Source organism: Vigna radiata, chromosome 1 (assembly GCF_000741045.1).
Source record: "Vigna radiata var. radiata cultivar VC1973A chromosome 1, Vradiata_ver6, whole genome shotgun sequence".
In the NCBI taxonomy this organism is placed as follows: Eukaryota; Viridiplantae; Streptophyta; class Magnoliopsida; order Fabales; family Fabaceae; genus Vigna; species Vigna radiata.
The window spans coordinates 29,823,217-29,835,793 of NC_028351.1; the positions used below are offsets into that span (position 1 = coordinate 29,823,217).

General features: G+C 34.8%; 1 protein-coding gene across 1 annotated transcript; it reads left to right on the forward strand.

Annotated features, from left to right (window-relative positions):
* Positions 1-2,099: 2,099 nt before the first annotated feature.
* Positions 2,100-6,400, forward strand: LOC106767797 ((Z)-3-hexen-1-ol acetyltransferase). The gene is made up of 2 exons (XM_014652748.2): positions 2,100-2,591; positions 4,937-6,400. The coding sequence occupies exons 1-2, from the start codon at positions 2,142-2,144 to the stop codon at positions 5,894-5,896; spliced, it is 1,410 nt and encodes a 469-aa protein (XP_014508234.1). The 5' UTR covers positions 2,100-2,141; the 3' UTR covers positions 5,897-6,400.
* Positions 6,401-12,577: the final 6,177 nt, after the last annotated feature.

A 12,577-nucleotide genomic window follows, 5' to 3' on the forward strand; every position in this document is an offset into this window, starting at 1 on the left:
TAGACTGTAATTGTATTTGCCACTCTGAGTTGGTTAATATAAAATCTGTATTTGCACTTGCAATTGGGTATACACTTAGTTGCCCAGTTGGTGTTTAGTCTTCTCTTAGTCGATGAAACTGCATGGTGTAAATTGGATTTGATGTCAACATTGCGTTCGCTCAGTTCGTTTTTATGTAAACATGATTAGCCTTCGTTTAGTTGGTTAACCATGTTGGATTAGAGGTTCGAGTCGTTGCTTTATTTTGTTGATCTGTGATTGGAAGCATTGTAATTAAGTTAATGACCAACCGTTTCCATTCTGTCTTTGAAACCGTTTTTACATCTGCATTTGCATTTTTGTTTCATCCGTGTTTTAATTTTATTCATCTACATCCACAAAACTTTTCACAACCCCCCCACTTTGTGTCTGACCTAATTCTCGAACCACATTTGGTCCTTGAGAGATGACCTAGGAGTCACTTCCTAGCACTATACTGCATTCTTTTATTCACATTAAATTTTGCATGGGGTGTGACACCCATCAGGAACGTTCCAAGTGAACTCCTAAACTTAAATGCTCGGTGAGCAACGTTCTCGTAACTCTCACCTTAACTTTTATCTAGGAAACATTCTTATTGAATTCCTAGAGTCTGATGATCGGTAAGGAGTTTAAAACCCTAGGCAATATCTAAGGTTTTGCTAGGGCTCGGGGGCCTTATGTTACTATGGGCCTATAGCTCACCGAGCAGTTGGCGTGTAAAAAGGCACTTCATGATTGCAAGGTAAGGACCGAACGATCAATGTGCAGGGAAAAGCCTCTCAGCCACTTGGTCCCAACAACTATTGAGTGTAGTTAAAGCGCAATAAATACGATAATGACTATTGATGGCTAGTTAAAGACAAGTATAAATGATCATTAAGAGGTAAATTAATTAGTCAGTTTCTTATGAACTCTATAAATATGGGTTCAATTTCGAGGTAAACTCACTTTTTTCCTTAATGAAATTATTAAAAGGCCTACGGAGAAAAATTCTGACTTGAGCGTCGGAGTGTATTCTGCAGGTCACCCCCATATTGATTGGTCATTTGGAGCAAGGAGCAAGGAGAACGTTCGTCTGAGATAGGAACTACTCTTCAGACGTTATCCTCGTCTCATTTCAGCAGGAACATAACCAAATAAATATACATTTATCAAAATTAATTTTACGATAAAAAATTACAATTACAATATTTTATTATCATAATTTTTCTGTTACCATAATGTTGATAGACTGAGCTAAACCTACCTCTTTATCTTTGTTTAGATGATGAATAAATATACATTTATCAAAATTAAACATTTTGAAATTTATATTTATTATAAAAAAAATATAAATTTTTAATAAAGTAATTTATTATAAATATACAAATCTATAAAATTAAAAATTATGTTGCTAAAAATTCGTTTATCAAAAAACAGAATTTTAGAAACAAACAACCTGCAAAATTAGAAAAAACATAATAAGAATTTAGTCTTTCGTAAAATAAAATTGTACTTAAATAGTAAAAAAAAAATCTAGTTTTGAAAAAGAAAAAAATGCTGATGGTCTAGTACAGTCAATAAAGTTTAAAAATATCTATATGAGGAAAAAAGGTTTTTCAAGTCAATCTATTATTATTAATTAGCTTTGGAGTTTTTAATTCGCGGTATTTTCGTGAGCATCCCAGTTCGAGTGTTTTTCATGGAAAAATAGTATTTCACTAAATTAAGGCCTTTGTTTTATTTATATTACATTCTATTACATATTTAAGAGTTAATCTCAATAAGGGTAAAATAGTTTAATGCAAAAATTACATTCAAACTATTTTTGTTTGACCGTATTATCTTATAAGATATCTAAGTAAAATATTAAGGGAATCTTTTGTCCAATGATTGAACTAAAGTTACCCCATTATAAAAGAATTTTGGAGGATTTGTTCACCACAAGTACATCTAGATAGTGTTATTTTTTCATTAAAAAAAAAAAAAAAAGTGGACTAGATGAACCAACATTGACTCCAATCAAAGACACCTGTAAGTCCTCTACCATCCAAACTAGCCTTATAAATAATACACAGCACAATTATAACTATAACACAGATCACATCTTGTCCTAGATTATAACAATTCTTATCAGAAAAATGTGTTCTGAAAATGGAGATTTCTCTGTGAGTGTGACGAACGAAGAGGTGGTGGCAGCAGTGTTACCAGTGCAAGAACATTGGCTTCCACTGTCGAACCTTGACCTGCTTCTACCTCCATTGGATGTAGGAGTATTCTTTTGCTACAAGAACCCTATTATCACATCCACAACCATGGAAGACTGTGCCACCAACAAAATGACCTTTGGAACCATGGTGGGGTCTTTGAAGAAGGCCTTGGCACAAACCCTAATCTCTTATTATGTGTTTGCAGGTGAAGTCGTGCTCAACAGCATGGGTGAACCTGAAGTTCTCTGTAACAATCGTGGTGTTGATTTTGTTGAAGCTGAGGCAGATGTTGAACTTAAGAACCTCAACTTTTACAATCCAGACCAATCTATTGAAGGCAAGTTTGTTCCAAAGAAGAAGAATGGTGTGCTTGTTGTACAGGTACTAGATGCATTTAACTAAATAGTGGTTGATATGCATGATATATATACGTGGGTGGGTATGTCTTATGGTCTTTCAAACGGGATTCATACAAAATATAAGATATCATAAAACATGAGTTAAACTTGTATATATAATTAGTATCATTTTTAATTTAAAATCTTAAAACAATAAATTTATAAAAAAAAAAATCGTTATAAAACTTTCTTATATTTAGGACATTTAGATTCACATTTTTAAATTTTAAAGATAAGAAATCATATATCATCACATTAAAAATAATTTATATTCTTTTTTTCTCTGTACTAAAAGTTCTTAGATGTCTAAATATATTTGTTTTTTTCATTCGGCATGTTCACATGAACGGTGAATGTCAAAACTTAGTACTTCCTTAAAAAAATTTAAAAGAAGAAACATAGGTCCAAGTTGAATTTTATCTAAGAGAATTGTATGCGTACCATATCTTATATATATATATATATATATATATATATATATATATATATATATATATATATATNTTTTCATTCGGCATGTTCACATGAACGGTGAATGTCAAAACTTAGTACTTCCTTAAAAAAATTTAAAAGAAGAAACATAGGTCCAAGTTGAATTTACAATAAACTGATTATATATATATATATATATAGATATATATATATATATATATATATATATATATATATATATATATATATATATTATTTTTCTCTTTATTAAGTTTAATTAGGTGTCTATTAGAATTGGTGTTCACCAATTTTTATTTTTCAATGCAAAGAGTGATATGAAATAAGGATAATAGAAAGGATGAAAAAAAAAAGAGTTCTAACTAAATGTTTGTAATATTGTGTACAAATATATAATGTAATGTATATGAATCATAGCTTAAATTTTAATACACATAAAAATTAAATATAATAAAAATTACACAACTTATTATTATGATAAGTTTTATTATACTCATGATAAAACGGAGTATTGTTTAACACTTTCTGAATCTTTTTCTATTTTTTATAGCATTTGTTATACATTTTGTTTCATTTTTTTTTACATTATTCATTATATTTTCATTTCATTTCTTTTAGTATTTCTTTTATTTACGCATTCCACACAGAGCTTTAATTCTATTCTAGGAAGAAATATTATTGAATATTGGATATTTGCGTCTTAAGAAAAAGTCAAGTTCCTCTTCAATATACCTAATTAACTTTAGGAAAATCATAACATGCAGTGACTTCAAAGATTCCCAGCTTAATTAGTGCACTGAAAACTCAATACAAATGTATTAGCAACATTTGTTAAAGGAACCGTTTTAAAAAAATCATTTATGGGACTAATAAAAAACAGTTTATTAACTTTAATTAGTAATATCATATAATAAGCTTAAATATTAGTTCAGAAGTATCTACATTGGTGATAAAAAAACAAATACATAGCTTACAGAGTAACTACTTCATTTAATCAAGCTAACTTGGCTACTTCTATTTGTAAACGAACATTGCTTTCACTAACTTGATCAGACAAAAATAAATAAAATTACTTAACTACTCATTTAATATATGAACAAGAAATTTTCCATTAATTTACAATATAATATTTTCTATATCTCGTAATAATGTTTTCTTAAAATAATCAAATCCTATATAAGAGGTTGAGATACTAAGAAATTTAGTAGGTTTGGAGTTGTAACAAACGTATTGTTAATTTGTGCTGGAACAGGTTTGAATCACAATATTAATATTAGAATGTTTGTTTGGAACACAGTTAGTGTTTGAGTAATCCTATAGTCTTAATACACTCAAACGAAGTAGTTAGTATCTTAGTGGTTGTTGTTGTCGCATTAATCCCCGCATATAACGGAAACAAAAGTACGTATATAATGCACTAGTAATAGTTCAAAATTTTGATGTTCTTATACTTTTTAATTTATTTTAAGGATGTCACTGTCATAACTTTTATTTTATTTTCATCTTTTTCTCCCCCACTTTTTAGTCACCTAGGAAAAGAAATTAGGTGTTGAATCTTTTTCTGTGACTGCAAAGTCAAATCCAGAAACCTAACTTTAGCGACTTACCAGGAAAATCATATCAAACATGTACGCTAACAATATTTTTTCCAAACAGAGAACGTGATTATTTTACTTTAAATTTTGATAACGTAATCTTTTTATTTTTTTTAAAGAATAATAAAATTATGACTGAATTCATTCAAATCAATCTTAATTGTACTTTTTTTTAATTGAAATATGTTATAGTGAATATATATAATTTAGCATTTTAATTTGAAGAATTGATGTATTTTTTTTTTCTTTTTAAAGTTACGATAATTAAATGTTTTAATTTCAGACAACCGCACTTAAGTGTGGAGGAATAATAGTGGCATGTACATTTGATCATCGCATAGCAGATGCCTATTCAACAAACATGTTTCTTGTTTCATGGGCTACCATGGCCCATCCCACAACCACCATTCTCGCCACCACTTCCTGCCATCCATGTTTTCGTCGCTCTCTTCTCAGCCCTCGTCGTCCAGGTTCCATCCACCCTTCTTTGCACCAAATGTACACTTCTATCTCCCATCTCCCTCCCCCTCCCACCACCGCCACCACTGCTCTTCTTAGTCGGATATATTTCGTCACGGCAGAGCAACTTCACTACATGCAGTCCCTCGCCGCCACCCGCACGAAGTTGGAGTGTTTCTCGGCTTTATTGTGGAAGATGGTTGCATGTGCAGCTTCAAGAGACACAAATAGTAAAAGGGTTACTGTCAAAATGGGCATTGTGATTGATGGAAGGAAGAGACTACGTAATGGTGACAAAGAGAGTGAAGCAATGATGGAGTGTTACTTTGGGAACGTGCTTTCCATACCCTTTGGAGAGAAACTGGTTGAGGAGTTGGTGAAGGAGCCATTAGAGTATGTGGTTGAGGCTGTTCACAAGTTTTTGTCGGTGGCCGCCACAGAGGAGCACTTCTTAGGACTAATTGATTGGATGGAGGCTCAGAGGCCGATTCCTGGAGTGTCAAGAATTTATTGTAACCGTGCTGACGAGGGACCAGCCTTTGTGGTGTCGTCCGGTCAGAGGTTTCCGGAGGGGAAGGTGGATTTTGGGTGGGGGAAAGCGATGTTTGCATCGTACCATTTTCCTTGGGGTGGTGAAGCTGGTTATGTTATGCCAATGCCAAGTCCTTTGGGGAATGGTGATTGGGTTGTGTACATGCACCTTGCAAAGAAGCACTTGGACATCATAGAGACTGAAGCTGCTCATGTGATTAAGCCTTTGACTTGGGATTACCTTAACAAATAATCGTTGATATGTTGCTATTAATTATGTTGTTAATTTACTCTTTTATGTCTTTGTTTAAGCGGTCATTTAGTTGGTGTAACAAAACTTATGTTAGGTGGTTGTTTTTGTCAAAGCTAGTAAAGTGTGAAACTATGTTAATTTGAAAGAATTTACGTTTGTTAAGACAAGATCGTCTTTTAAATTGGACGGAGACAGTATCTTCAACATCGTTGGAGGTAGCGGTGTGGGTGATGGTGTTGTCTAGTGTGAGGCTGCACATGTTGAAAAATCCAGATCCAAATCCTGCAAGAGCATCAAAAGTTGGGATTTGTGAGTTTTTCGACCTTGAAATTTAATCTTTTGTAACTACAAGAATCTGCTATATAAATATTGAGGTGGTAGTTGTTTACAAGACTAGGAACCTTGTGTTTTATTTGATCATAGGAAGTACCTGATTCCCATAACCTTCTCGAAATCTTCATCATAAGTGCGGGAAAGAAATTTCTTGAAGTTGAAATTGCTACCTAAAGAAACATTAGCCTGCAATTTCAGCAAAGAAAAAAAGCCTTGGTTTACTACAATGATAACCATTTCGCAGTCGGGTTTTGATAACGGTTTAAAAACCGTTATTTTCATACTTAAATTTGATATTAAAACACACCCTTTATGGCTTAGGGGAGTGTAGGTATGCTGCTATACTAGAGGAGGCTAGGGATTATGAAGATATTGAGAGAGTGATGTGAATCCCTGGGAGACATTTTTAGAGAAACCCTAATGGATCACCAGTTAACATCCTTAGGGCAGATTTGGCTCCCCTAGCCAAGTACTAGATGGCATTTATGTTGACAAATTGGCAACTGTACCAAATCATACAAATAATATAAATGGTAAGACCAAGTAACGTTTTCCCAAGAGACTCGAATGACTTTCTCGTTCGCGTGAATTAAAATAATGACACTTGAAAATAAAAATTAATAAATTGGATTTGAGAACAAAAATATTAACATGCAAAATAAAGTTGATTCAATTGACAAAAGAAAACAATGGATGAATGGATATTGTTGGGGGTTTACAATTTCATCTAATCCGCCCTCTATTATCTACTCCTCTTGAATATTAGTTTGATTAATTAATTGTTATGTGACTTTCTTAGCCTGCCCTTAACCCGATCCCTNGGCGAAAAGAGCCTAATATTAACTANTGGCTTGCTATCCCTAGCCTCCCCTAGCAATTAATACCGAATTATAAACAGAAGTTAGCGCAATTGATCGTCCTACCCCTATCCCTAGGTGGTATTGCAAAATCAAGAAATTACTCACCACTTCATGTCATTACTGTACGTCCCCATATCAATAAAGACAAACATCAGTTATCGAATGAGTTAAACGATAAAGGCCTTAAGCACAGATGATAACCCAATAATTATCAATCAAAACATATGGAGACCATATAAATAATCAAGAGTTTCAATAAAAGAGAGTATCAAAAGATTACATTGTTTCCCCCAACAACAATAGGGTTTAGTTCACCATAGACATGGTGAAACTAGATGGAAAATGGAAGATGAATGGAAGAGCAAACCCTAGAAAACATGAAAAGGAGCCTAAGCATCCAAGAGATCCTCTCCAGAGAGCAAAATTAGGTCTGGCCGTTCTCCCCTGTCAAAAGAACCACTCTGAACTCGAAATAAGGGTATTTAAAGGTGAGGAGCGCAACAGAAAACAGGCCCAAGCCCAGCGAGCCACCGCTTGACGGTTTAAGTGTGCCGCCCGGCGGTTTCCCATAATCCTCCAAACCGCCTGGCGGCAATCGCCACCGCCCGGCGGTTTCCCTCAGAACCGCCCAGCGTCAATCGCCATGCCTACTCCTCGTGCTGGACCGCCCGACGGTTTAAGTGTGCCGCCGAGCGGTGCGTCAACTCTTCAAATCTTCATTTTTTTGCTCTTTTCTTGAGTCAACGACCTGTATCTTTAACTCCATTCTTAACTTTATCAAAATAGCTTCAAAACAATGCAAAACAAGCATAAAATCGCTAAAAACAGCTTTTGACTCTCTACAGACTCATTTATTGAGTTTTGCTTTATTCTAGGCTCATTCCAAGTAGTAAAGGGCATAATTCGGTCCAAATTGACGTATGAAAACAACTGTTTTTCAACCTTCATCAATTTACTCATGCCAACATACAACCATGTTCTCATGTTTCTGACATCACACTACATCGAATTCTTGTCATTTACTGTATGCTGAGGCAAATGGATGTGAACGTTGGCAAGATTATCACCAGTGAAATTCTGAGCTGCGCGAATATTGTGAGTAGCAGGACACCACTGGGACATCCGTCCCTAATTACATACTTGTGCCAATAGGCAGGAGTGAATATTGTAGTTCCACCCTTTGAGAGGCCGAGGAAGGCTATTGATGCCTCCTATTATCGTCAATATTGTGGAGGTGATGAGCCGGCTGGAGCAGTTCCTAGGAGACGTCTTAGGAGGGCATTAGCACAGCAGGAGGATGAGCCTGCAGATGCACCAGCACAGCAGCCTGAGCCTTTCCAGATGAGGGACATGTATATGTCCATGATGGAGGCAAGGGTGGAGTCTCTCCACAGAGGGCAGGTGGCCACTGCTGAGATGATTATAGGACTGTACGATCAGCCACCAGTGCATAGATGGACTATGGACGAGTTCCATAGTGCGATGGCATGGCCTCAGGGGCAGGCACAGGGCAGTGGGTTTGTAGCAGCTGGAGCCCCAAATGGATAGGATGATGATGACCAGGAGGATGATCACTTTGAGGATGCCCAGGCTGGGGATGATTATGACTCAGATGAGGATATGGATTGGTAGGGCATCTACTGATGGATGCCAACACTTGGACAGGGATTTTTCTTTTTCCTTTGTACTTTGAATTAGTAGTATATGTTATGTTTTATTTTTATGTCTCTATTGGCTTGTACACTAATTCTGATGATGGTTTAATTTTATTGCATGATGAGTTATTTACTAATGATGATTAATTGTGGATGATGATTGAGAATGTGTGAATGCTGATATCCAGGTTAATGGTTCACTAACTATGTGAACAGACGTGTAAGTGGTTTATGATTGTGATTTTGATGCTAAGCAAGATTCATGAATGAGAAGTGAGAAAGCCAGTTATGTGAGGTATTGAGCTCCAGAGTTTTCATTGATGTATGTATTGTTCACAGGGAATCATGAATGGTATTGACTCAATCTTGATGATTGATTGAATTACATGTTTATGTCATATGATCAAGGCCATGCTTAAAAGCCCTTACTTAGCCAAATTTTCACCCAAAGTGTTTAAAATGATATAACCCTTTTGAACCTTGGCCTTAAATAGTATGAAAACCCTTAGTTGAATTAATTTACCTTGGGTTGGGTTGAGAATAATTGTATGTGATGAAAAGGTTCAAGTTTTGGGTTGTGTGGGGAAAGTGAAAGGCAAAAGAAAAAGCATTGAGTTCAAAAGTTGAAAAAGAAAAATACATGAGAAAGAAAAGAAAAGAAGAAAAGAAAAAGCATTTAAATTGAACTTAATGTAAAAGAAAAAGGGAAGAAGTTGGGAATGATTGAGATTGGTTAAAAAGAGAGTGTGCTTGAACTTTGAATAATTATAACTCTCTTAACTCAAGGATTTTGTATTCTAGAATAACCATTTTTTCTTGATAGCCCAGCCACATTACAAGCCTTGGAAGGGTCCTTGTGATAACATTTGCATGTGAAGATTTTGATTGTTTTAGATGAATGACAATATTGATTTATGTGACATGTGAACAGTAGAGAGTAGAGTGACCTCCTAAACACTTGAGTGATTGAGTGAAACACTTGCTTGGTGAGAATTGTCAAATCCATGTTTAAATCTATGCTTAGTTGATTGATCATTCATGAACAAAACATTTGTTGGAAAAAGATTGGTTATGTGAACTAAATTGGATTGAAAGCATGCATGCATCTTTGTAGGATTCCACTAAAATCTGAATTGTATAATAACTTGTTGTGAGAAAAAAGAATTGTGAAAAGTGTGAATGATTTGATGAAGAAGTAGAAAGCCAAGTTTTGTCTTGTTTGCTTGAGGACAAACAAAGTTCTAAGTTTGGGGTTGTGATAACGGTTTAAAAACCGTTATTTTCATACTTAAATTTGATATTAAAACACATCATTTATGGCTTAGAATGAGCTTAAAATCAAGTAAAACACTTAGTTGAGTCATAAGAGAGTAAAAGTTGGTTTTAGAGATATTATGCTTGTTTTTACATTGTTTTGCAGCGTTTTAAGGTGAATTGAAGATGGAAGTAAAGTAAGGTGGACTTAGACCCGTGAAAGAGGAAGAAAAAGGATGAAAAGAAGGGTCAAGTGAGCCGCTGAACGCCAAAATGGACCGCTGAGCAGCCAGAGCTATTAGAGGGAAACCGCTTAATGGCAAAACTGACCGCTGAGCGGTCAAAACGGCTAGAGGTAAACCGTTGAGCGCTGAAATTAGGTACCTGGCGGTTGTCTTTTTTTATTAGCTAGATTTTGTAATCTTTCTGTTATCATTTTGGGCTTATATATAGCCCCAGTGCAAATCAAAACATATTCTTTTGGCATAGAGAAACGTCCAGAGCTATTCCACACACCTTGCAGGAGGTTCTTTGGATGCTTAGGCTCCAATCTACCAAGTTTACGGTTATTTCTTTCATTCTTTCATCATATTTCATCTAGTTTCACCATGGTTATGGTGAACTAAACCCTAGGTTGTTGGGGAACAATGTAATCTTTTGAAACTCTCATATATCCAGATTCTTATTTATTTTATATGCTTGCATATGCTTGATTTATCAATTGTGGGGTTCTTCACCTTTGCTTAATTTTATCGTTTAACTCATTCGGTAAATGTTGTTTGTCTTTATTGATACGGGGACGTATAGTAATGTCATGAACTGGGAAGAATTCCTTGATTAAGCAATACCACCTAGGGATAGGGTAGGACGATCAATTGTATTTTGCTTCCGCTTATCATGCATTATTAATTACTAGGGGAGGCTAGGGATAACAAGCCGGTAATTAGTAATAGGCTCTTTTCACCATGGGATTGGGTTAAGGGTAGACTAAGAAAGTTTGCATGACAATTTGATAAATAAGCTAATTAAATAAGAAGAGTAGATATATGAGGGTGGACGAGATGAAATTGTAAACCCCAACAACTCCATTCATCCATAGTTTCTTTAAGCCAATTGAATCATTGCATTTGCATGTTTACTTTTGTTCTTTGCATTAAAACCTCAACTTACTTCTTTTCTCAAGTCTTACGCGATTAGTTTACATGAAGAGTAAGGCCTAAGAGTCCTTTGGGAAACAATACTTGGACTTACCCATTTATATTACTTGATAACGATCTGGTACACTTGCCAGGGACTTAACAGGTCTCGGGGGCAGAAAGACTACATAATGCCTCGGTTGCGTATCTAAAAAAAATAAAAAAAGGAAAAATCATATGCTTCGGTTACTTTTTGAACCGGTGCAAAATCCTATATTTTATGCCTCGGTCGTAAGCCGAAGTAAAAAGAGGTAGACCTTTTACCTCGTCTGTATATACCTCGGTTCAGGAACCGGTGTCTTTGGGCAAAAATAACCGATGTCATTTCCCTTGATTGCACTAGTGATATAACCTCGCTTAACGCTAATACTAGTGTCATGCCTAAAACGCTTTGGTCATTTAACGCTTTAATGAATGTATGTACAAGTACTCTTTTTTCGGTTGTATTATGTTTTCTTTTTTTGTGCAGATTATCAACTTTATCAAAAAGTTTGCTCAAAATCAAAACAACATTAAGAGATAGGAAGATATTTAAGGAATGTTTCTTACATGCTTTATGCCTACTTTTTTTTGTATGCTCAACATAGTTTCTCTGCCAGGATGCAACATAACTTATGACTCTACCTTAACGACTACAACCCTATAAGAAAGTCAAAAGGTTTGAGTAACAAACATTTTTTAAGAAGTCTATATAAAGGAGTTTGCATGAAGAGAAGTGTTGACAAATTGGCAAGTGTACCAAATCGTACAAGTAATATAAATGGTAAGACCAAGTATCGTTTTCCCAAGAGACTTGAAAGGCTTTCTTGTTCACGTGAATTAAAATAATAAGACTTGAAAATAAAAATTAATAAATTGGATTTGAGAACAAAAATATTAACATGCAAAATAAAGTTGATTCAATTGACAAAAGAAAACAATGGATGANAAAAATATTAACATGCAAAATAAAGTTGATTCAATTGACAAAAGAAAACAATGGATGAATGAATGTTGTTGGGGGTTTACAATTTCATCTAATNNGCCCTCTNTTATCTACTCCTCTTGAATATTAGTTTGATTAATTAATTGTTATGNGACTTTCTTAGCCTNCNCTTAACCCNATCCCTNGGCGAAAAGAGCCTAATATTAACTATTGGCTTGCTATCCCTAGCCTCCCCTAGCAATTAATACCGAATTATAAACAGAAGTTAACGCAATTGATCGTCCTACCNCTATCCCTAGGTGGTATTGCAAANTCAAGAAATTACTCACCANTTCATGTCATTACTGTACGTCCCCATATCAATAAAGACAAACATCAGTTACCGAATGAGTTAAACGATAAAGACCTTAAGCACAGATGATAACCCAACAATTAACAAACAAAACATATGGAGACCA

Excerpts from the sequence above, each read along its gene's own strand:
- LOC106767797 (XM_014652748.2), top strand. The coding sequence starts at position 2,142 with ATGTGTTCTGAAAATGGAGATTTCTCTGTGAGTGTGACGAACGAAGAG. Across the intron at positions 2,592-4,936 it reads ATGGTGTGCTTGTTGTACAG|ACAACCGCACTTAAGTGTGG; the intron begins GTACTAGATGCA and ends TTTTAATTTCAG.